General features: G+C 42.6%; 1 protein-coding gene across 1 annotated transcript in view; it reads right to left on the minus strand.

Moving 5' to 3' along the window:
- The window catches only part of DSCAM (DS cell adhesion molecule), a 279,020-nt gene that overhangs the window by 201,489 nt on the left and 53,262 nt on the right, over positions 1 to 24,269 (minus strand). The window contains exons 6-7 of the mRNA XM_032594599.1: positions 23,500 to 23,619; positions 5,295 to 5,468 (exon numbers count right to left, since the gene is read on the minus strand). Of these exons, the coding sequence (XP_032450490.1) occupies positions 5,295 to 5,468; positions 23,500 to 23,619 (294 nt within the window). The remainder of the gene's footprint in view (positions 1 to 5,294; positions 5,469 to 23,499; positions 23,620 to 24,269) is intronic.

The raw sequence follows: 24,269 nt of genomic DNA on the forward strand, positions 1-24,269 counted from the left end.
CCCAGGGGTACATACGGATTCTCGGAGATGGCGGTAGATTCTTGAACACCACCCCCAACATATCCTCCCCAGCAAAGGCAGGACTTGAGTGGCCTAGATCCTATCACATCACCAAGGTCTATCCAGAAATATCATGGCCAAGGTCCAGGAGACTGACCAAAGCTGACAGTGAGTGCACATGAGCTGCAAGGCCTATGTGCCCGAATCCTGGAGGAAAAAGAGATGTGTGCATGATACCCAGGGACCTGCCTGGGCTGAGCCTGAGGGAGGCTTGGGGACCAAGGCCCCACCACATCCTCCAGGTTGGCTCTGAGAGGCAGTGGCATCACTGGATCCGGAGAGCAACCACCTCTCCGGGCAGCACCCTGCTCCTGTTTGGTAAGGGATGTTCTTTCATCCTGCATGCAGTGACAGAAGAGGAGCTGTTTGTGCCTCGGGGCCTCAGATCCATGCAGAGATCAGTTCCAGGGAGCATGCGGGCCCAGAGACAGAAGGTGGGGAGGGGAGGACGTGATTCTGGCACCTGGGAGAAACATTCGGGACAAGGACTCATCCCCTTGAGAGATCCAGAGGTCTGGGGCAGCTCTTTTCTTACGGCAACCAACCAGATCTCCCAGCTCGCACAAGGTCTGGGGATGGAGACGCTCTGCAGCGCCCCCGTGGGCCTGGGGCGAGGGTGCAGCGTTGTCACCAGAGGCCAAACAGAAAGTTTGGAAAGTAGAGTCTGATGGAAAGGACAGCCCGGTCCCTCTGTCTTTTCTGCCGAAGTCCTCAACAACATTTGATGTTTCGGGTCCCTATTCCGGGCACGCGTTTTGGTAAAAGCTAAGCTATGATTGGGATAATAATGAATAATGTTGTTCCAGAAACAGCAAGACCAACAAACCTGAAGGATTTGAAGGGTTATTTTCCTATCCCACCGGTCGCTGTTCCTGATGGTTCATCCAAGCTTGGTTGCCTCATCTCTGCCCACAGCCGCCATGTGTCTGATGTCAAAAACACGTGTGTGTGTGTGTGTGTGTGTGTGTGTGTGTGTGTGTGTGTGTGGTGGGGGTTCACCATCAAATTGCTCTGCTAGTGCAGTAGTGGTTTTTGAAAGCACCCGAGTGAAAGAACTTCCCAGACAAGAGGCTCGCTCAGGCAGCGCACGGTTCTCGCGTCCCCAGTGAGCCCCTGGCAACCGGCGCTGTTGGGAGAGTTGTCCAAGAAGTCGCCTTAATTTCCTGACAATGCTTGTTCGGGCAGAAAGTTCTGTCCTATTACATTTAGAAATATTTGCAGCCCACTTTTTAAAAATACGAATTATAAAAATGAGAGAGTACGTAAAATTTTTATTTAAAGCCGTGAAGTTTCCTTTCTACTCAAACAATTTTTTTTTCGGTTTGAAATCCCCAAACATTTTATTGATGATTCATAAACAGCTGGAGTCAGGAATAAGAGTTTCCAAAGGCACCACCCCCATGGGTCAGCATCACAGGGACAGTGAAAGTACCCCCCGCCTGGATCTTGGAAGTCATGTTTCCTCTTCCTCTTCCTACCCTACAACCTTTTAATTTTCCTGTTCAGAATGATTTTCTGGAAGTATTCCAGTGTGCAGCACCATCAGCATCTACGGTTTTTTTCTCTCTAACCAGCAGGATCACCTGCTATGTGTATGTGCTAAATCCGTGCATAGAGTGCTTTGTGATTTACAGTGTATCTTCACATACATTATCCCATTTAATTTTCATAACCCCCCTCCCCAGGAAAGGTGTGAAGTAAAGCAATTTGAGATCACTAATGAGAAGTGGAGAACCAGAAGGACCAGATTGTTTGGGCTGCAACCTCGGGGCGGGGGGGGGGGGTGCTCTTCACCCTACCCTGGGCTCCCTGTTAATTACATGACACTTCAGCCCTCCATGTCCACAGCACACAGGCTTTGAGGACTTTCCTAATTTTGACCCAGAATGTAGGATTCCTTGTTTTTCCCCAAGACAGTCTTCATTTAGGGACAGAACTGATTGAAGGTTGTCAAAATAGCGATTACCACCTCAAAGAAAACTTGTTACCACTTTTATGGAATCAATTCCAACAATACAGAGAAATTCTTTAGTGTGTGAAATATTGGAATCAACTGTTTGGGGGAGAGGGGGAGGACGCTTTGTTCCTTTTTTTTTTTTTGGTGATACCATGCAATGGTTTTCCCAGGGATTGGCCAGTAGTGTCCCTGTTATGCTCTCATTCCTCTCCTGGCTGCAGTTTGAATAGGTAGCTTTAGTTCATTTGGGATGATTTTTCTGTGTTTGTATGGAACGCAGTGTGTGTGTGTGTGTGTGTGTGTGTGTACATGGGTGTGGGTGCATGCCATTTTTAGGGCCATGTTAAGAGATTAAAATAAAAGAGAATGGGATGATGGTTCTTTCTCTTCTTGCCTCTACCTGGAAGGCATCTGGGTTTGCTGTGCACACACTGTAAGTGCACATGTGCATGTGGGTGTGTGTCTACAGCTTAGTGCTCCCCTTCTGTCCTCTACAGAAGTAACAATAAAACATGTTACCATTCATAGGGGCATAAAGTCAGCCAGGGTGTGCTCTGTGCTCAAACTTCCTATTTTCTTTCCTTTTTTTTAATGTTTATTTATTTATCTTTAAGAGAGAGAGAGAGAGAGCGAGCAGGGGAAGTGCAGAGAAAGGGGGGACAGAGGTTCCTAAGCAGGCTCTGTGCTGACAGCAGAGAGCCTGACGCGGGGCTCGAACTCACAAACCGTGACATCATGACCTGAGCCAAAGTCTGATGCTCAACTGACTGAGCCACCCAGGCGCCCCCTTCCTCCCTATTTTCATGGTAAAATAGATAATACCAAGCAGCAGATTTGCATTGCTGTGTGCTGCCTCCACAAGTCCATTTTAATCCACTAAGTAGTCTGGTCACACAAATACACACAGAAAAAGCGAAGTTATCCCTGTTTGTTGTTACTGTTTGTTTTTTTTTTTAATGGTATCATTTGAGTAACACCTCTATTTGTTGTATATCTCCTGTCTTTGTGCTTCTATAGCTTTCTTAAATTATTCTTTTTACTTTCCAGAATTCAAATAGTATGATTTTAAAGGGTTAAATATACCAGACACTTGAAACTGAACACATTTATAAACCCACCAAGGGTTGTTAAAAACTGGTAGAATTAGCTGTTACCTAAAAGCATCTCTCTGCTAATAGTTTGTATGGTTTGAGAGAATCTAAACTTGGCCACCTCTAAGAACCATTTCTGTTTGACATTTGCTCACTTTAAACGTTTCCCTGTCTAACCCCCTCCATGTACAGGGTACAACACGCGGACAGAGTTTACCTCCTGCCTTGGGAGTTTTAATTTCTTGTCTCTGCTCTCTGTTCCCTCTTCCTCAAGCGTCCCTATCCACCCTCAAGGATTGTACCTGTTGATACCCACTGCATCGTCTAAGACTGAACTTAAATCCATGTGTTGTCACTGTGCAGTCGCTGGCCCTACACACAAATGTAAATCACGCCCTCGTCTGCGCGCCTTTGTGTTTGGAACTCTTTTCCAGTGTATTCCACTGGATGGCAGTTGTATACACCCATTCCCCATCAACCCACAAGAAAGAAAGGTCGCTAAGGGCAGAAAGACATCTCCGTGGTCCTCTCCCATGCCCCACACTAAGAGCATCAAAGGTGTGTAGAGAGGAAATCTGGGGAAAACCAGCTTTTGTATTTTTAAATTCCACCCACTTAAAAGACTTTTTCTCCATGAAACGCTCCTTAGTCCCCGCAAAATGAAAGTTATATCCTCCTCTGAAAGGTACAACTATGGCACATATTATATTACTCTCCATCTTGCATTAATATTAGTAAGCTCTATATACTTCCTTGTTATCTCCTCTTCCAAAACATAAGTCCGTGGATGAATTATTCACATCCTTCACAGGGCCCTGTATCTATTACAGCATAGATATAGACTTGTGGAATTTTTATAATTTTAAAATATTTCAAAGTGGCAAAATATAACCAAATTTAGAATCAAACATATTCTATTAAATATAATCAAATTAAAAAATATATTTCTCTTATTGGGGAAAGATGGATCAATACTGGCCAACATTGGTCTTCAGCTCTTGGGTTTCCTTCAAATATCATCAATTTATAATTTTTTAAGTTATCCTTTCAACTTTGGATTTATATGAAATGACAATTTGTCTTCAGATTCTTGCAAATCAGTTCCTCCAGAGTATAAAATTTAGAATCAAATTTATGTATTGGATATCTACAAAACATATTTTAAAGCAACCCTGTTTCAAACTGTAATTTTTCATGGTATAAAAGTATAGCAAATAAATAGCTTGATATTTTCAGCGTTACGTTGGCAATAACGGACTAGAATAAATTCTGAGTGAAATAGGGCGGATACTAGTATTTGTGCAGTCAGCTTAAATATCTCTCTCTCACACACACATATACATAAGACCCACTGAGATTCACTTTTAAATTCAATCCCTCTAATGAGTGGTACGGTAGAGGTCTTTTCCAGCCTACCGAGAACACAATTAAAATAAAAAAGAGAAAGGCTGATCAAAGCCTTATCTGGAAGAGATCACAATTTATCTAACAGAAAATTGCACAAATGGACAAAGACATAAGTAATTCGCTGTAAACTAGGCGCCCAACCATTTGCTAAAAAGCAGCAACTTTACAAAAGTTGGCCCATTTTACGTCCTTCCTTTGGTGGTTTACTTACCTAAGTAGAAAAATAATCTCATTATAAGTTGCCCTCCCCTATAAAACGGGTCAGCAACATGGACCCTAGACAGGGTGTTACATGTTCCTGTCTTGTAGTTGTGTGTCTTTGGTAATGAGGTTTCCGGCTGCTTGATTTCATAAGGATCTCTAAAAGGAAACCTAGGGACAAGCCAGCTTGCAAATCATAAAATGTGTGGAAACAGACGTCTGAAAAGAGCACATACAAGACCATACGCTAGGCTTTTCCACAGTAAAATCAGCAGAATAGAAATGTGGGCCCTAAAGGCAGAGGCCCACTCACCTGCTAGGTATGCATGGCCAAGGGAACCCAAGGGACACGAGCATGTGGCCCAGACACCAGGCACACGGTCAGGCTATTGCAACCGGCTGGATTTTTGCCCTCCTCTTCGGTTGTGTCCCAGGCGAGCAAAACCTCAAACCTCAGCTGTAGCCAACCAACATTTTGTTTTGTTTTGTTTTGTTTTAAACAGATGTGTGCGGAGACAATGGCAAATTTAAGCACAAAAAGACCTATTTAGGTAAAACAAAGCATTCTTCTTCCTTACTTTTCACCGTGAGGTACATGGACTTGCTGACGTCTGCACCCACATCGTTGCTGACCTTGCACAGGTAGTAGCCGCTGTCTTCCTCCACGACGTGCTTGATCAACAAGGACCCATTGCTCAGAACCTGAATTCGGCCATTCAGGGCAATTGGTTGGAACTGGGGAACCCCAGCACCTGGAGTAGAACAAGAAGGAGGAAGAATGATGCCAACAGAAACACACAAGGGGAGACAGTGAGTTCAAGTTCACGCAGCTTAGTACAGAGAAGTGAGGGGTATTTAACATCTAGAGGGCAGTCGTGGGATACGCGGAATTTTTTCCCCCCAACATGTAAATTCTTGTTTGGAGAGAAGCACATTTATTTAAAATGACACTGCTTCAGACTCTGAGATAGAGAGTAAGAGACTGTTACAGGTCGTTTCTACACAAAAAGCCAAATTTGATGAGTGTTAAGTAGCTGATAAATTATTCAAAGACATCACAGTGGAACAGCACAGGAGTAGACTTCTCTCCTGAGACTAAATAGAAGCCTTGTGTTCCCAGGGAATTACTATGAATGTAAACAAGGAATGTTCCAGGGACAGGGCATTTGAAGACTTTGCTTGCGGTGAGTCTACAAAGAGAATACAAGTATCGCAGGTTTGTCTTCTAAGCACAGTCACGCTGCAGTCTAGACACACGTGCATGTTAGTATCACTTCATGTCATTTAAATAAATAAGTCAGATGGTGCCAGTAAGACAGCACAGAATTAAAACACCTCTCTCCTCAGAGTATGGCGTTCAAGGAGAAAATGCCACCGATGACATGTGCCGTGGACAGAGATGTGATATGACTCATATGGAAGATCCTTACGAAACTGTTCTGAAAAAAAATATCTTTTAGAAATAATAAAAAGCAGGACCAAGGGTGGTCTAGGGAGATTTCTGGGAAGACGGTGGTTTGGATTAACTTGCTATGTTGCTTATCCCTGTGCAAGGGGCCCTGGGTGAGACTGGGAGAGTGTGATCTAAGCCTTGATAAGCTGGTAGAGCTTCCCTACTGTGTGACCTGAGTCTGAGGATTTGGGGCGAGGACCCAGTGGTGAGGACCAATTCCAACTTCCTGGAGAAAGCCCACAGCGTGAGCCCCATGCTGGTCTCCATGGCCCCAGATCCTTCGTGGGAGCTGAACATGCACACTGTTGCACTGTCACCATACCCCACCTGCAGGGAACTTCAGGCTTTGCATCTGGGGACACGAGAAGGGACACACTTTCTCATGCTATCTCCGTGCCAAACTGATCACTTATCTATTGGTACTCCTTAGCTCACAGTGGCAGAGACCCTGGCTGTGCCCTCCCTTCCCTCATGTCTAGATCAGGTAACCCAGCCCCACCAAAGAGACCAGGGAAACTCATAATGTACCGAGGGGACATTTCACACCGAACAAGAAGGACAAGCAGAATCCCCACAACAGGTGGCTGCTACCAACACAGAACTGCCACAGAGGACATATGAAGACTTCAATTAAAAGAACAGATTTCCATTTCTGCTGACGATGGAGAGAGACACGAAGGAATGTCGCTTCCATTCTAACAACAAAAAGGAGAGGCTGTTCATCTACAAAATCATACTGTTCTCTGAGTCGCTTAGAAAGTCGAAGTCACAGACAACTAAGTGAAATTAGTTACAAAAAGTTAGAAGCCCCACAAGGAGATAAATAATCCCATCTCTGGCAGAGGATGGGGGGACCAGGACCTCGTCATAAAAGCAGATAACAAGGACTGGAAGTAAGTATAACCTCCCGCAATCTCTACTTTTCTTTCCTTTTATGCACCAGGGCCATACTCAATAAAATATTACGAGACACACAAAAAAGCAAGAAAAAAGGACCAGAAAAAAAATATCGACATAACTATGGTAGGGGAGCTCTTCCACAGGGACTTTACAATAATTATGATTAATATCCATAAACGGGGGTGGGGCGGGTTCAGAAGCAATATTAAAACCATGAAACTATAAGAAAGACAAAATGATAAAAACAAATACCACAATGTAAGAGATGAATAAATCTTTAAACAAGCTACTCAGCAGGTTAGACAGAGGAAAAAAATTAGTGAATTTAAACGTAGGTCAGTGGAAAACATCCAAAGTTAAAAAAAAAAAAGTGCAAAAGTGGAAAATATGAAATAGGTTATCCTGGAATTCTGAAATTACATCAAATATTCTAACACTGAAAATTATAGTCTCAAAAGGAAAAGAAAGGGGGGGCAGAGGAAATGAGATTTGAAATATGGAAGACTTTAATACCACTATTAATCAATTTGACTTAACTGACATTTACAGAACTCTGCACCCTAAATAGCAGAATACATACTGATTTTGAGGGCACATTTGACACTTAATAAAAGGGACAATATTGTTAGCCATAATACAAATTTCAGTAGATGTTATAAGATAAAAATAATACATGTTATGTTCTATTTCCACAGCAAAATGAAAATTGAAAACAATAACACAAATACATCTGGAAAAAAAAACCCAAATATTTGAAAATTAAATGATACATGTCTAAATAACTCATGAGTCAAAGAAGAAATCACCAGAGTAATAAGAATATATACATATGAATATAAAAACACCATATCATTATTTGTGAGATACAGATAAAAGCAAAACTTAGAAGTGTGTAGCATTAAATTACTGTATTAGAAAAGGAAGAGGGGCGCCTGGGTGGCGCAGTCGGTTAAGCGTCCGACTTCAGCCAGGTCACGATCTCGCAGTCTGTGAGTTCGAGCCCCGCGTCAGGCTCTGGGCTGATGGCTCAGAGCCTGGAGCCTGTTTCCGATTCTGTGTCTCCCTCTCTCTCTGCCCCTCCCCCGTTCATGCTCTGTCTCTCTCTGTCCCAAAAATAAATAAACGTTGAAAAAAAAAAAAAAAAAAAAGGAAGAAGGTCACCAATCAACTATCTAAGCACCCACCTTAAGAAGCTACTACAAGAAGGGCAAGAAAAACCCAAAGTATGAAGAAGGAAGGAAATAATAAGGAGGAAAACTCAAATCAGTGAAATACAAAACAGAAAAACAACAGATAAAAAAAAAATCAGTAAAACCAAAAGCTAGCTCTTTGGAAAAAAACATAGTAGGTGAGCCTCTAGGACTGATGTAGAAGACAGAAGACACAAGTTACAAATAACCATAAAAAGATAACCATCACTATAGCCTCTACTTTAATTAAAAGCATAATAGCAAAATATTAGGAATAACTTTGTGCCAATGAATTTGACAACTTAGATTAAATAATTTCTTGAAAGACACAAACTATCAAGGATCGCTCAAGAAAAAGGAGGTAGATCTAATAGTCATATCTATAAATAAATTTAATTTATAGTTAAAAACCTTCCACAAATAACACCCAAAACCCAGGAAGCTTCACTAGTAAATATTACCTATAATTAAAGAAGAAATAAAACCAATTTTACACAGAATTATCCTGATACCAAAGTCAGACAAGAATCTTAAGAGAAAAGAGAACTAGAGACCAATATCCCTAATGGACACGGACATAAAAATCCTTAACCAAACATTACCAAATCAGGTATATCAACATACAAACAACAATGTATTACGACCAAGTGAGATTTACTCCAGGAATGCAAGGTTGGTTTGAATTCAGGAATTAGCCAATGAAAGAAACTCACTACTTCAACATACAAAAACAGAAATAGAGTGAGTAGATACAAAAAAAAAATGTTTTTCACAGAATTCAACATCCTGATAAAATCTCATAGCAAACTAGGAAGACAATGACTAACCTGATAAAGGTGTCTCCAAAAAAAAAACTATAACTAAGTCATACTTAATAAAAAAGAACTTACAAAAAAGTTGCTAGAAACATAGTGAATTTAGGGACGTCATGGGATACATCGATGTACACAACTCAAAGTTAATTTTGTTTATAAATGTATTAGTAAAAAGCAATTGGAAATTGAAATTTAAAAAATGATACATCTGCATCAAAACATGAAATGCTAAGAAATTCATTAAGCAAGATATGTGCAAGACTGGCTCACTGAAAACTATAAAAGTTCTTGCTAACAATTAATGAAGACTGAAAGAAATGTTCATGGATCAAAATTCTCAATTTTTTCAGCCAATACTAGGAAATCATTTTCCAAAAGGGCCAAATAATAATGTTGTAGGCTTTGCAGGCCACACTGTTATATAACTACATACTTCTGCCAATGAGGCACAAAAGTAGCCAGAGAAAATACCCAAACAAAGCAGCCTGTGTTCTAATAGTATCCAATGGAAAGACTGGGTGTGGGTAGGATCTGACTCATGTCCCACACGTGGCTGACATCTGGTTTGTAAGAAGCCCACATCTGTAAGATCACTACAAAGTTGGAAGGAGGAGCATATACAAATAATACACATTTGGGTTAGTATTTTATCACACAGCTGATGCATGAAATATCATAACATAATTTTAAGTAGAATTTTTAAAAAATATGTCTCATTCATAAAGCATTCAAAATCAAGGATGGAAAGTTTTAAACATGTAAGTAACAGCACTTTTCTTTCATAATCGCAACATGTTGCTCTCTCCAGTATCAGCTTCTGAATACTTTCTAAAGTGAGACAAAATGAAGAAAAACATTCTGACCCCTAATCTGTTTGCTCTTGGGGAATAGAGAAATCATCAAAATGTAAAAAATGCAAACTTAGAAACATGTGTAATGTGGATCATTAGAAACCTAATTCACATGAAATTCACAGAGGATTTTTAACAAGTGTTTGATGAATTATGAACATGCCAGTAAATGAGTGATTGGTTTTGAAAAGTAATTAATGAAAGGTATCTGTTAGTTTACTTATTATAGTATAAAACATGAGAATCCCAGATTAGGGATCTGAGAATTTTGGGCCCCAAATTCAAACAGTAAGTAAGTAAATGCCCTCTTTTTCTTCTCAAGACCCCAATCTCATAATTTTCCCTTCCTAATATTTTATAAGTGAATATAAAGATGTGCTCTATTTTTACATAAATGGGATTTATTGTTTGATTACTGAGCACCCACTGTGGGGCAGATACTGGGCATGTAGCTATGATCACAAAGGATTGTGGCTCTCTTTGTTCTTTTTTTTAACATTAAAAAAATTTTTTTAAGTTTACTTATTTTTGACACAGAGAGAGAGAATGCGAGTGTGAGCTAGGGAGGGGAAGAGAGAGAGGGAGACACAGAATCCGAAGCAGGCTCCAGGCTCTGAGCTGTCAGCACAGAGCCTGACATGGGGCTTGAACTCACGAACCGTGAGATCACGGCCTGTGCTGAAGTCAGATGCTTACCTGACTGAGCCACCCAGGTGCCCCAACATTTTTTAAAAAAGTTTATTTATTTTGAGAGAGGAAGCACCAGCAGGAGAGGGACAGGGAGAGAAAGAGAGAGACGAGAGAATCCCAAGCAAGCTCTGAGCTGTCTGTGCAGAGCCTGATGCGGGGCTTGATCCTACTAACCGTGAGATCATGACCTGAGCTGAAATCAAGAGTCAGGCACTTAACAGACTGAGCCACCCAGGTACCTCTATTCTTTACATATACATACGTATATTTTTTTCTTTCCTTTTTTTTTTTTTTTAGAGAGAGTGAATGGGGAGGGGCACGGGGAGGGAGAGTATCTTAAGCAGGCTCTGTGCTTAGCATGGAGCCCAATGCGGGATTCGATCCCACGACCCTGGGATCATGACCTGAGCTGAAATCAAGAGTTGGCTGCTCAACGGACTGAGCCACCCAGGAGCCTCTGTGGTCTCTCTTTCAATCCCTCCCTCTCTGAGGCTAGTGGCCTCACTGTGGGGAATGTAGCTACCCTATGGAGAGGCTCCCTTGAGGGTGTTCTCCAACCAACAGTCTATGACTGAATCCTGCCATACAACACAGCAACCACACGAGTGGGCTTGGGGGACGAGACTCTTCCCAGGCTGAGCCTTGACATGACTGCATCACTGGCCAAAACCTTAACTGCAGTGCTGGGAGAGACCTTGAACAGGAGGACTCAGCTAAGCCATACTCAGATTCCAGACCCCCAGACATAGGAGGTAATAAATGTGCATTATCTCATGCCACTAATTTTTGGGGATAATTTGTTGCAAGGCATCAGATCATCAGTAACACCGAATAACTAGGTAATGAGGTAATCTTTCAGTTCCTCAGTTTCTTCCACCTGTAAAAGTGGAGATAATATAGAATCTCCTTAATAAGGTGAGGTAGGCATTGAAATTCTTTAACTATGGTATGGCATAGAGTAAGCCCACAATACTCCTTCTTAAAAGATTTCTCCTTACGATGATTTTATGATTAGTTGACTTTCTGTCTTTCTTACTCCACAAGAAGAAGGACCATGTTGCAAGGAATCTCTCCACTTATCAGTCAGTCAATAGAGTGGTAGGCAACCTCTTGGATTAATGCTCGAAGGGGAATTCTGCGCATTTAGTGTTGAAATGTATGGCTAAGCTGCTTCCTAAGAAACACGTCGATTTCATTTCCATCAGTGTTGGCTGAGGGTTATTTTTTCCTCACACATGTACATGACTGACCTTTTTGATTTTCATCATTATTTTAATTTGCATGCTTTGACAATTTTTTTTTGATATTTTTTGTTTGTTTTGCCTGTAGATAAGTTTGAGCATCTTTTCACATCCTCATGTTTTGGCAATTTATACCTGTTTTCTTGGTGAACAGCCCATCTACATCCTTTGCCTATGTATCTATTGGACTTCCTGTCTTTTCCTCCTTCATTTGCCAAAGCACTTGGGTCTTATAAAGCATTTCTATACTCCGGTTTTACACAAATTCATTTTTGCTTATTTATTCATTCATTTATTTATTTATTTATTTTTATTTATTTTATTATTTTTAAAAAATATAATTTATCATCAATTTGGTTTCCATTACAACACCCAATGCTCATCCCAACAACTGCCCTCCTCCATGTCCATCACCCACTTTCCCCCCACCCCCACCCCTCATTTAAAGTCAGGCCTGAATGTTGAATATTATCAACTGCCTTTCAATATTTATTGAAATGATCATATGTTTTTTTTCTCCTGTAAAAGTTGACGGTATGTTTTAAAAATTCAGTTTTTACCAATTATAAAATTCGTTTTTATGGATAACGTGTTCTTTTGGGCAAGGATAAAAGGATACTATTAGAACTTAATGAAAAAGCCTTTAATTTTTATTTAAGTGCTTAAATTTAGTCCATGTTTTGAAGCTGTCGAGGCTATTGATGCCTTTCCCAAAGTTTACTGCAGTAAGAGAGCCAGATGTAGTTTAATACACACAACCTAAAAATTCAGCCAAACGTAGGATTTTAAAAATACATCCATAAGGCAGAAAACCAGGAAATCTGAAAATGCAATGGGATTTATAAATTATGTAAAACGGGGTACAACACCCTAAAAAATCTAACAAAATGACGATAGAATATGAGACAGTTAATAGGATCATTGACGTCAAAAACACGTATGCTTTCCTCTCCTTAAAGAATTTTCACCAGAAAAATACTTACAACATTTGACACATTTATACTAAAGCATTACAACATAAAATTTAACTAGTGTTAAGCTCAGCTGTCTCAGTTAAATCACTGAATAGGATTATCTATTAATTCCTGTGTAGACTAAGAGAAGCCTCTTCATTATGAAAAGGTCTTAACAAAGACAGGAATAAAGTATATGCATTTGAAAAACATTAAATCTTTTTTTCATGAGGAAGTGAACCTAACTGGAAGAGTTACACAATTTATAAATCTGATCACGCTTGCTAAACAGAAGAGTGAACCAATTCATCTACCATAAGAACAACAGTCCCAAGGGTTACCCATTTGTTCAGCTGGAGGGAAGTAGACTTTGTCACAGCTTGATAAAATTATCGGCCACCCACGTTAGGTTGTTCATCATTATTATAAAGAGCAAAATATAACACGGTGCATACAATATTCAGAATTCTGTAATCTTGTTGGCATGAGGTGAGTGCTCTGGGAAATTAGCTAGAAGATACACTGTAGCAGCCAGAAGTCATTAATTAAAAAGCTGCCAATTTTCTGTGGATAGCTGGGGTCAAGTGGGGACAATTTTAATGCTCTATTACATGAAAAGAAAATGTTAAAGCATTATGTAAGGCACATACGGAATTACTGGGTGTGTTAATACCATGTGACCTTTCTTCTTTATGGAAAGATACACTTAGCAGTGTTCCCAAGGACTGGGGGAGTGGGCACAGGGGGGGAAAGAATAGCTGAGTGTCACCAAGCACGCCCACTTGGAAGGCAGCAGCGAAGATGGTGATTGTTTCATCTTTTCTACCACTCTTGAGTCTTTGCTGGTCTGTAGCCAGAGCACTTGGCTAAGAGTCAGAAGCATTGGAAACTTACGAACTGTGCCCTTGAGCAAGTAGCTTATTCTCTCTGCATCCTTAATTTCACCGTATATGGAACAGGAAGAGTAATGCATTTCCATGCTCTACAGATTACTGTTCACCAAAGGAAGCAAGGCCGTGTGAATGTGCACATAAATGCCCACATAAGAAATGAAGAAGTTGGTCAATGAGCACATTCAGAGGGTCTCCCTAGCGGGCTGAAATAACATTGATTTGAAGTCGAACAGCAGAACGGCAGAAAGGAGATCCGTCTATATTCCCTGGGCTGCACCCAATGGCAAAGTAGGAAGCGTGTCCCTTTGCCCACCAAGGAATTGAAAACACAATCCCTCTTGTCCTTCTGGAGAGGGTGGTATTTCCCTGAAGAATGAGTAAGTTCTGCTTGCTCAGGGAGGTGGTCTTCCTTGTCTGGGAATAGTCGGTGGGTTGCGGGGAGTGAGGGGGCACAAAGATCGAAGCAGAGATGGGAAGGGGAGAGCAAGTACCAACAGCAGGATGGCACCTGCTCCAAGGTGAGCAGCCGCCCATGGCACCGGTGCTCAGTGACTGAGTGCTAAGTTCTGGTGTCTCCTTCTGGAGAAGGACCCAGAAGTGGACAGAGGTAGGGTCCTGAGGCACTGGTCTAGGTCCAGGCCGGAAAGCTATTCCCAAGCCCAAGCTATTCCCAAGAAAGAATCTTCCAGGCTGTACAGGATGTGCATGTGACATTTTGTCCATGTGCTTGCATCAGAGATGGTCTGTCTATCCTCAGCCTACTGGAACACTTCTGATCTCTTCCCTAAATTGCAGGGACTGGAAGCTGAGAAAAACCATTTCCTGCTGAATTGTCACCAGGTTCTGGTTTGTATTTCACCAGTGAGAGGCACTTGGATACAGTTTGGAAGGTGCAGGGATGGAAAAGCCATCATTCTCCTTGAGAAGCAACAAGTCAGTGCACAGGCAGATGCCAAGGTGACTTCCAGGAGGACAAATCACTGCCCTGGTGTGGAGGCAGCTGCAACCACAGACGGAAGTGGCTTCTCGAAGTTGTCACATTTCTCAGGTTCCAGAAAGGAAGCTGAGTTTCTCCTACCCTTGCCAAAATTTTGCATGCCTCTACTTCCCGGTATTAATCCTTTCTTTTTAAAAAATGCTTGTTTGTTTGTTCATTGAGAGAGACAGAGAGGGAGCATAAGTTGTTTCTTTACTTATTTTGAGAGAGAGAGAGGAGAAGAGAGAGAGAGAATCCCAAGCAGACTCCACACTCAGCACAGACCCTGACGCGAACCATGAGATCATGACCTGAGCAGAAATCAAGATTGGACGCTCAACCGACTGAGCCACCCAGGCACCCCATAAATCCTTTCTTGATAAAACACCACACCCTAACTGGGTCAGCATCAAGGCCATCAATTATGCTCACTTGGAATTCAGTTTCCTTCCCTTAATTCCTTTATGTCTATAATGAAGGCCCATATCCAGAGAAAACCACCTCCCTTAGGTGGGCGAGCTCATGCCTGCCCCGGGGTGACTACAATTCGGAAGTTGACTAGCTCAGCATGCCAACTGCATGACTTTATCCCTAGCTGGCAAGGATTTTTTTTTTTTTTTAATCACAAAGCCAGAACACTATGCCCTCGAGTCGCTTAGCAGAAGATGTAACCATGAACTGACCCAAGTCTGCATTTGCTGACAGGACACATGATCTCTCCTTCAGGGTGTTGAAACGGCTCGAGGTCGCCATCGCTGAGTGTTGGGATCATGCAGCTGTATCTGCAGTAAAAGGCCTTCAGCGACCTTTCCCCTGCAGCAAGAGACCCCTGCATATTTGCCCTGGGTGTGGCTGCCTCTATCTAGAAGAGCAGTGAGGAAGACAATGAGGAAGAGGGCAGATGGAGGGGTAGAGACAAAGAAAGAAACGGAGCACAAGAAGGGCCCGGGGCCTGTCGTCCTGGTGACTCTACCAAGGCTGGTCGGAATTTCAGCTTCCTTGGGAGGGGGAAGGACCTCGGAGGAGCTCCTAGGGCCACTATACTCCACCCATTTAGCAGAGGAAGGCAGATTTTCATCCACAGTGAGTTTTATTCTACCATCAAAGGAAGAAAATAAAACACTAAGTTGAGTATCTATCCTCTCTGTTCGGCTCACAGTCCTTCCCCAAGAACTCACTATGCTTAGTGTCCCCATGTGGGGACCACACAAGTGTCGTAAACGGGGAGCCACATTCAGCCTTGAAGTTGGGTTTGTGTTCACCACTCACAGCACAGGGAGGCATTGTCTTCTCCTTTTTTAGATTCTTTGAACCCTTTCCCTGCATTAATCTGCATTTCCCAGATTCTCATCACCCATTTATGTGCTAGTGGGGACAAGGACATTGGATAACAACTGGGCCCCAATACCTTGGATGAGCCTGATGCATGAGCTTGAAGCAGGTGTTGCTAGAAGAAGCTGGGAGGATCGCTGCAGGTCCAGCAAACCAATGGCATGGAAGAGGGTGAACCCACGGGGTCAGAGGCTCAGGGCGCTCTGACCACACAGAGGGCAGGGAAGTGGTGAGCCCAGAAGAACTGGAGGGACTTGAGGCTTGCCCCATGCTGTGTGTTCTTCGTGTCATCCCTAGACACAGGCCCCGGGATGTCTACCTCGACCTTGGGAGAGAAGGGGTGAGCAGGATCAAGGTGAAGCACTCTAGGGCCAGCCCCTGAAGTAGGAGGAGGCTCCAGAGGGGTCGCCTGAGCTGTTGGACTGAGTGCAGCATTTGTTTCTTAATTTGGAATTGAACTCAGTGCATGAAAACATCCAGAGAATGGCCCCTATATACGACGAGCGAGGAGGGTTTGGGCAGGGGGGTAGACACCCAGAAGAAGAGGAAACTTCTGGGACCTTGGTGGTAAGGGACAGCTAGGCTCTCTGGTAGACTGCACCTGTGGGTACAGAAATGACAACGTGGAACAGCTTTCTGGGGACAGGGGGAGATACCAGAGCACGGGCGAAACTGCCATGCGCCAAGTGGTGTGGATGCTCTGAGCGTCCAAGGAAAACTGGGGCTAGAGAAGCTTTACTCCTGTGTGAACATGCCTTTCTTTGCTGAGGGAGGAAGGACACAGGCAAAGGCAGGAAGAAAGGCAATCTGAGAGAAGCAGGCAGGGCAAGGAAGCCCCATGCCAACTGCAGTCCTCTGTGTGCTCCGGAGAGTGGAAGAAAATAGGAACTCTGCCAAATTAAGGACAACCTCTCCCTCGCTGGGTGGCCCTGGAGAGCCAACAAACCCTGGCTATAGATGGGCCCCGTTTCCACCCAGAAAGCCGAAGACAATCAAAGACACTTGCAGACAGAAGTTTACAAATACTCACTGCCAGAGGCACACAGAAAGAAAGCAACTGAATTATAAAGGACACACACACGAAATCTGAATAAATGCAGAGAATGTCCATGCCATTGGCTGGGAAGGCTCAATATTTTAATGAAGTCCCTGTTCTCCATATTAACCTTTAGATTTATTACAATCTTCCAAAGTTTTCAGAATAATTTTTTTTTAGAACTTGACAAAATTATCCTAACATTCATCTAGGAGAAATAAGCAAACAGATATCCATGTGAGAAATACAGGACACTTTTGGAAAACGAATGGGGAGGGTGTCGTACTAGGTATTAAAATGTGTCTGGAAGAGCTAAGCCTCTAACACACGTGGTCCTGATACCAGAATGGACAGATGGGAGTAAAAGAGAGCATCGGACTTTGGTGGACACCTTTTTTTCTCGTAGACTATAAAGCAGTTCACGTCAGTGGGGGAAAGGCTGGGCTATCCAATAAATGGTTTTCGGACAACTGGCTTCCCATGTGAGCTGCTGCTGATGACAGCTAATGTTATTGACTAATTGCGATGTGCCAGGCACCAGAATGAATGCTTTCTATGAATCATCTTACTAAACCACCACGTTAATCCTCTTATCTTACCTCTTTCTCTCTCTCTCTCTCTCTCTCTCTCTCTCTCTCTCTCTCTCTCTCACACACACACACACACACGCACGCGCGCGCGCGCGAGGAAACTGGTTCACACAGGTTAAGTAATTTTCCTGTGGTAACACAGCCAGTGTTGTGTCTTGGGTCCGAGCTCCGCCGACTCTCTTAACTGACGATTTCTTAACTCCTCCTCCTAGATTCCCACTTTACTTGTTTTTCTTACAGAAAGTCCAAATTTTATATAGCTTAGTATATAAACAAATAGGGTGTAAGATTTAAAGATGGCAGCATAAAACTAATATTTCTTCCTTTTTTGGAAACCATACGAGAACAATTAGGACACAGAGGGAAAGAAAATGTGAGCTACAAGGGAGGTACATGGACAACCAAAAGTGTACACGAGCAGAGGTACATGCAGAAAGCAAAGGACAGACGACTGCGGCTGTGAATGTGGGCAAGCATCAGCAAAGGACGCGTTGTTAAGGTGGGGGCACAGCGAGGGGCAAAACCAGCACCAGTGTGCCCAGGCTGGGTTGGGTAGAGGCTTCCCTGCACCTGCTGTGGCTCTTAGAATCAGACAGGCAGCATTAAGTGCAGAACCAGATAGCTGCACACAGCGTTCTCTTTCTGGGATCTGAATTTTCCTCAAATGGGAGTTCTCAAAAGGAAGCAAAGACACTGTAAGAACACTGGAAGACAGACACAGGAAAAGAAAGCGGGTCATGGGATCACACCAGAAGAATGCTGCCGTGAGTTAGATGAACGCTGTGAACCAGTCACTTGCCTAGGAAGCGAGAGCCCCAGAAAGAGTGAAATATGAACTGGCAGAAGTGGTTGAAGAAGAAGAAAAAGTAAAATCACAAATGGGAAGGAAAAATTGGAGACAGTGCAAAGAAGAACAAATTTGCTTGAGTAGAAGATACAGAAAATATACATTAAGGTAAAAATTTGGAGACCCTGCAGAAGCAAATGGAAAAGGGAAGAGAACAAATATTTACAGATGTAACGTAAGAGATTTTTTTCTTAAATAAAAGATGCTAAGAATCTAAATATTAAATAGCACACCACACCTGTGGGAAACGTGACCCCAAATGAATGACATCAAGGCACAGACTGCACATTCACCAGACCCAGATTCAGCTCTTCGGTACATGCAGGAAGATGATTAAGTCCCTTCTACCGGGAAGTCAGGCGGCCTCGGTTTCCTCGTGGACTAGATAATGTGAGCCACCCGTCTCCTACAGGCCAAACTGGATTTATGCGCGAAAAGACACAGACATACCGTTCTGAGTAAAGCAGAGCTTGGAATACTGCTCGCTGGAAAAACTATGGCTAAGGATAGGGATAGCACAGGGTCCAGGTCACGGAATGGATGTAAATCGCAAGTTGGGTATATGGCGGCCAACAGGTGGAAGGTAAAAGCTATGACAGCAGAGAAAGCACTCATTTAAAAAAAAAGTATACCTGGGAAATTCCTCATTGCTTATCTTGGGAACTGAGGAGTATGTCTACAGAGAGGCTCACACTCCCATACTGACCATGACCCAATCTGCCCCCCCAGCATGGCTCCATCTATTCTCAGAGGCTTTGTCCCTTCGCCCACACCCACGCCAGCCCATCAGGCTGTAGGTTCTGAACTGCTGATCCTCCTGCACTGTGGTCACCCTGATCCAAGCCACGTCACAGCTCAGGCCTCCTAATGGGCTCCTACCGTGAGTCCTGCCTTCCCATGGTCTACGTTCAACACAGCAGGGCCGACGGGCAGACCCACCGCCCCTCCTGGGTTGCTCCAATAGCCTTCTAGTTCTGGGCTCAGCATCACTGAGCGGAAGAAAAGGGACAGCGTCACTGTCACTACTGTGACCCCCCTTCTCATCCCCACCATGGCACCATCGCACCCTTGTAATGATTGATGAGAGATCTGACCTCCTGGGACCTCTGAGGTCTCCTTTCGCTCTGCCCCAGCTTCAGTGTCTTCCTTAGTGTTTCTGGAACATCCCAGGCACAAACAAATTTCTGCCCCTGGCTTCGATACTAGTTGGCACTAAGGCCTTCAGTGCTTCCCCTGCAGACACACACAAACCTCATCTCCCATTTCTTTAAGGCTTTACTCACATTACCTTCTCCATGACAACCTTACCTGAAATGCAAACTACTCCCCGCTCCCCTGTGCCCCCCTCCAGGCATGCTCTGACCCTTGCCCTTAAACATTTCCGTGACCACGCTTCCCTGGGGGGTCAGAAGTGGCCCTGTCCATGGGCAGCCAGAGAGCAAAGGATACCCAGGCCGGCCACGGGCCAGTGCACTAGCTGTATCTTACCTTAGCAGCCCTTCTTTGGGCCTTAGTGGCTAACAAGGGAATGGTCCCTAGGACAGTGACTGAAACCCATTCCCTCCTCTATAAATGACACACGTGTGCTTTGTTGTGGATTTCTGGGAACACAGGTGAGGCCCACTATGGTATTAAGCCCTGATTAAAAAAAAAATCTCTTTAGACCAGAGACCTCGTTTGTTCATGTAAAGGGAAGAAAAAAAAAAAAAAAAAAAAAAAACAGGAGACAGAATTGAATGTTTTAGACTTCATGCATCTGGACCCAAGGTCAAGACTCTAATAACGTTATTTTCCCACAAAGATTGTTTCATTCCCGCAATCGTCGCCCTTAAGCCACTGCGATTTACGCTGGAATTCTACAGCCTCAGGATTAGATTGTCGCAGCTCTCAGAGAAACAGCCCAAGTCTGTTGTGTCTACAACTTTCTTTTCCCCCCTTGGTCACACATAACGAAGGTGCCCTTAAACTCTCAGTGAATATCTGATTACCAGAAACGCGTTCCATCAGCAAGGCTAAATTTTTCTTAAGAAACATCTGTGTCACTTGTATAATTAAAATAATATTACACAATCTCCCCCTATTCCATTGGAAGATATTTAAAAATAAGCGTTAACACACGATATTATTTTTGTTGCAGGAAACCAGGCAACATTGTAAACTGCGGAAGGATGTGCACATGAATAAAATTCTGGCGAGTGGACAAGGCATATTGAAAGCTATAGAAATCGCTTACTCTTTGAGCCAGCGACTCTACTTCCAGAAATCTACCCCTGGAAAAAAAATGAACACGTACAAATATTAATGAGACAGAGTCACTGTGATGTTTTTGTAACAGTGAAAACCCAGGGAAAAGCAAACACTATCCAACAATTGTGTTGGACACACCTGGTTGCCAAGTCTCCATATTCCCCTCTTAGTAAATAGCCCAAGCTGTGGGCATGGTGGCTCAGCACGTAGCTACAATGCAGCTTGCAGACCCCCTATAGCTGGGGAGACCTGGGTGGTGGGATGTTAGCGGAACTGATTTAAGGACATTTCAGAGAGGTCCTTGGGGGGAAGTGACTCAGGTTGGGTGGCAGCTCTGCTCTCCCTCTTCTGGGGAAAGGGGAAGTGGCCACGGAGCTCAGAGGCGCTAACTGCTTGTCGAGAGGGGCAGATCAAAGGCGTAAGCAATTTGGGTCCCTGACGACCTAGAGGAAAAAACAAACTGGTCCTAAACTGTCTGTCTAGACTCCTCATACGAGAAAGAGTAAACCCTTGTGGCTTTAAGTCACTGAGCCCGATCCTAACAAAGATAAGAGATAGTTAGATGGACTTATGGATGTATTAATATAAGCTCTACACAGATATTAAAAAGTCATAGTGAATACCCATGTTTATTCACAGGGAAAGACATTCACAGTATATTGGTAACTGAAGAAGGAAGATTATAAGTGAGGGAGAATCATATGATCAATTTAAAGAGCCCACAAAATTACAGGTATACCCACAGATATATGCATTTTCCAGGGGACAGGTCTGAAAGGCTAGCCAAAAACGTTAAGAGCACTTATCCTTTTTTATCTTTGAATGGTGTTATTTGAGGGGAATTTAAAACACATTCATAAAAATTTGTTTGTTGAAGTCTCTCATTGTTTCTTTGATGATTTCATATTGCACATAAAATTTTAAAATAAAAAAGGCTACTATAACTTCATTCACACATCAGTGATGGGAAGGAATAAAATGTCTACCAGATTCATGACAGACAAAGCATTATTTCATCTAAGAATAACACTCTTACAAATAAATAAGATTTGGAGGGAAGTGTGCAAGTAACATGAATAAGAAATTCCCCCAAAGGGAAGCAGTAAACATAGGATAAACATGTTTAGCATCATTAGTAATCCAAATATACAAATTAAAACAGAAAGCCATTTCACCCATCGTATTGTAAAGATGAAGAATAAAAAGATCCTTTCTATCTGGTGAGGACACAGGGATACACACAGCCTCACGTTGCTGGTGGGTGTGCAAATTGCCACAATATTTTCCCAAGCACCCTGGGCCATACAGACCCAAAGCCTTAAATGCCACTTTACTTCTAAGGAAACAATCACACACATGTACACTGGATGGCATGCACACACAGGGATGTTCGTCTGCAGAGTGTATAGGAGAAACTGAAAACAATCTCAAGGAGAGACAGGGAGCCTTGCACAATGGCAAACATTAGAAATAATTTTGAAGAAGGTAAGTGTTGTGGAAAATGTTCATAATATCATATATGAACATGTATGCAAACTAAGTTAAATGCACACTGTTTGTTTCCATATGATGCAACATGAGGCTTCAAATATGGCCTAAAATAAAAAGTCATGTGGGCAGTTACTCTGAACAACAGGCTTTGCTTTTTGAATAAAGTGCTTTGGTATGGACAATGTATGCGGCAGGCTATAGGAGAGGAGGCTCGGGGAATTCTTAAAAATGTAATTGATTCCTTCCTGCAATGAAATGGTTTCTAGCATTCTCTTCCCTCCCTCTTCTCTTTCTCCCTGGAAGGAAATATACCAGGAAGGAGGTGGTAAGTGACCCATTTTGTCTTTCTTCTATTGTTGTTATTTCCATAATAAGAAATACAGCATGTTATTTTAAAAAGCAGTATGTGGAATACAAACCATAATAAAGCAAACAAATAGGTAACAGACTCAGAACAATTAAACACATATAGTAGGTCTTAGACTGTTAGGAAAAGAGACCATGATTTATTTGTTTGTTTATCCCACCAGTGTGTATTTGGCCTTCAACTGCTTGACACATTAATGAGTGAAGGTGAGTGAATGAAAAAAGAGAGAGAATTCCAATATGTTCATAAGCACAGTTAAGAACGCTTTCCTGGAGAAGACAATAAGATGGACACAAATGATCTTCATGGTGTCTAGAATGTTCCCCATCAGTCTGCACATTACAAGTTTCTATTCCTGCAACATTGACAGTGTTACCTTAAAACTGGGGAGGCTGTTTTGCCTTTGCACAGAGAAAGCACGATTAGGAGTGAAAACAAAGAACACTGGATGCTGAAAATAGGGCATGGATGTGTTTTTATTTTTAACCTTCTAAAGCCACTTAACCACAAATGTATAAACAGCAGGGAAATACTTTCCAAACAATGAGCAATACTGACAATTCATCCTTGTGTCTGCACATGTCGGGGTATGCAGTTCTCTCCAAGTGGATTACGGTTACACAACTCCTGTAGGCAATGCAGAGCTATCCTTGGTGCTGAAATAGCTTCCATGGAATAACCTGCCCCATTTGTGATCTTTCCCAGGGAATGCTATGCAAGACCAGATACTTTCCTGGTGCAAATAAAAACATTTCAGTGGAGTAGGGTTATTTTTGAGAGGAAAGACTTGGTGGAGGAGGGAACATATTTACTTGCCAGAAACACATCTGGAAGGACTCGAAATGCTCATCTAATTCTTTAGATTCTAACATATGTTCGTCAGGTAACAAGCAAATCAAGTAACTTCATACCTTTAGAGAATTTCCACACTATGGTGGGTACAGGATAGCCCTCAGCTGAGCAATTGAGGATGACAGCCTTGCCATAAATCCCGTCCTGGTCCCGTGGCTGAACCACAAATTTCGGAGGAACTGAAAAGAGAGAAATGTCACCCTTAATTTGGACAAGAACACAACTTTCAAAGCTATGATTTTAATAATGCCAATAATTTTAATGGACATTAAAATAAAAACAACAGGTTACCTATATGGAAGACTGAAAAACAGTATATGTGATCTGGAATAAATCAGGAAAGTGACCCTGATCAGTGTAGGAAAATTTTCTTATTTAGAACAGTGAGATTCTGCAGACTGAAGTTAATTTGCTCTGGGAAAAACTGGCCTCTTAGGTGTGGCCTCTTATGTGTGGGAGTTGAATAAACCAAGGGAATAGGACATTGGTTTTTACTTGGGTTATGGAAGATCTTGAGCAATCCACTCCATGGCAAATAGAATCAGGACCACAATTTAAGGAACAAAGAGCAATTATCAAGAGGAAGTATTCCTCTTGGGTGTGCATTGCTCAAAGCATTTGGTATCTATTCTTATTCTAGTAGGAGATGAAGGGAAAATAGGCATCCCCTAAAGGCAATAAAGAACACAGCATGGTATTGAACTTTTCCCCAAAATCTGATGAAGACACACAGACCATTATTCCTGATGTCAGTAAGCACTCTTCTGGGCCAAGAGAGGATGATGGAAGCTAAGTGAAGTGAGGTACCATGAAGACTTTATCATGTACA

The sequence above is a fragment of the Lynx canadensis genome, chromosome C2 (genome assembly GCF_007474595.2).
Source record: "Lynx canadensis isolate LIC74 chromosome C2, mLynCan4.pri.v2, whole genome shotgun sequence".
Classification (NCBI taxonomy): Eukaryota; Metazoa; Chordata; class Mammalia; order Carnivora; family Felidae; genus Lynx; species Lynx canadensis.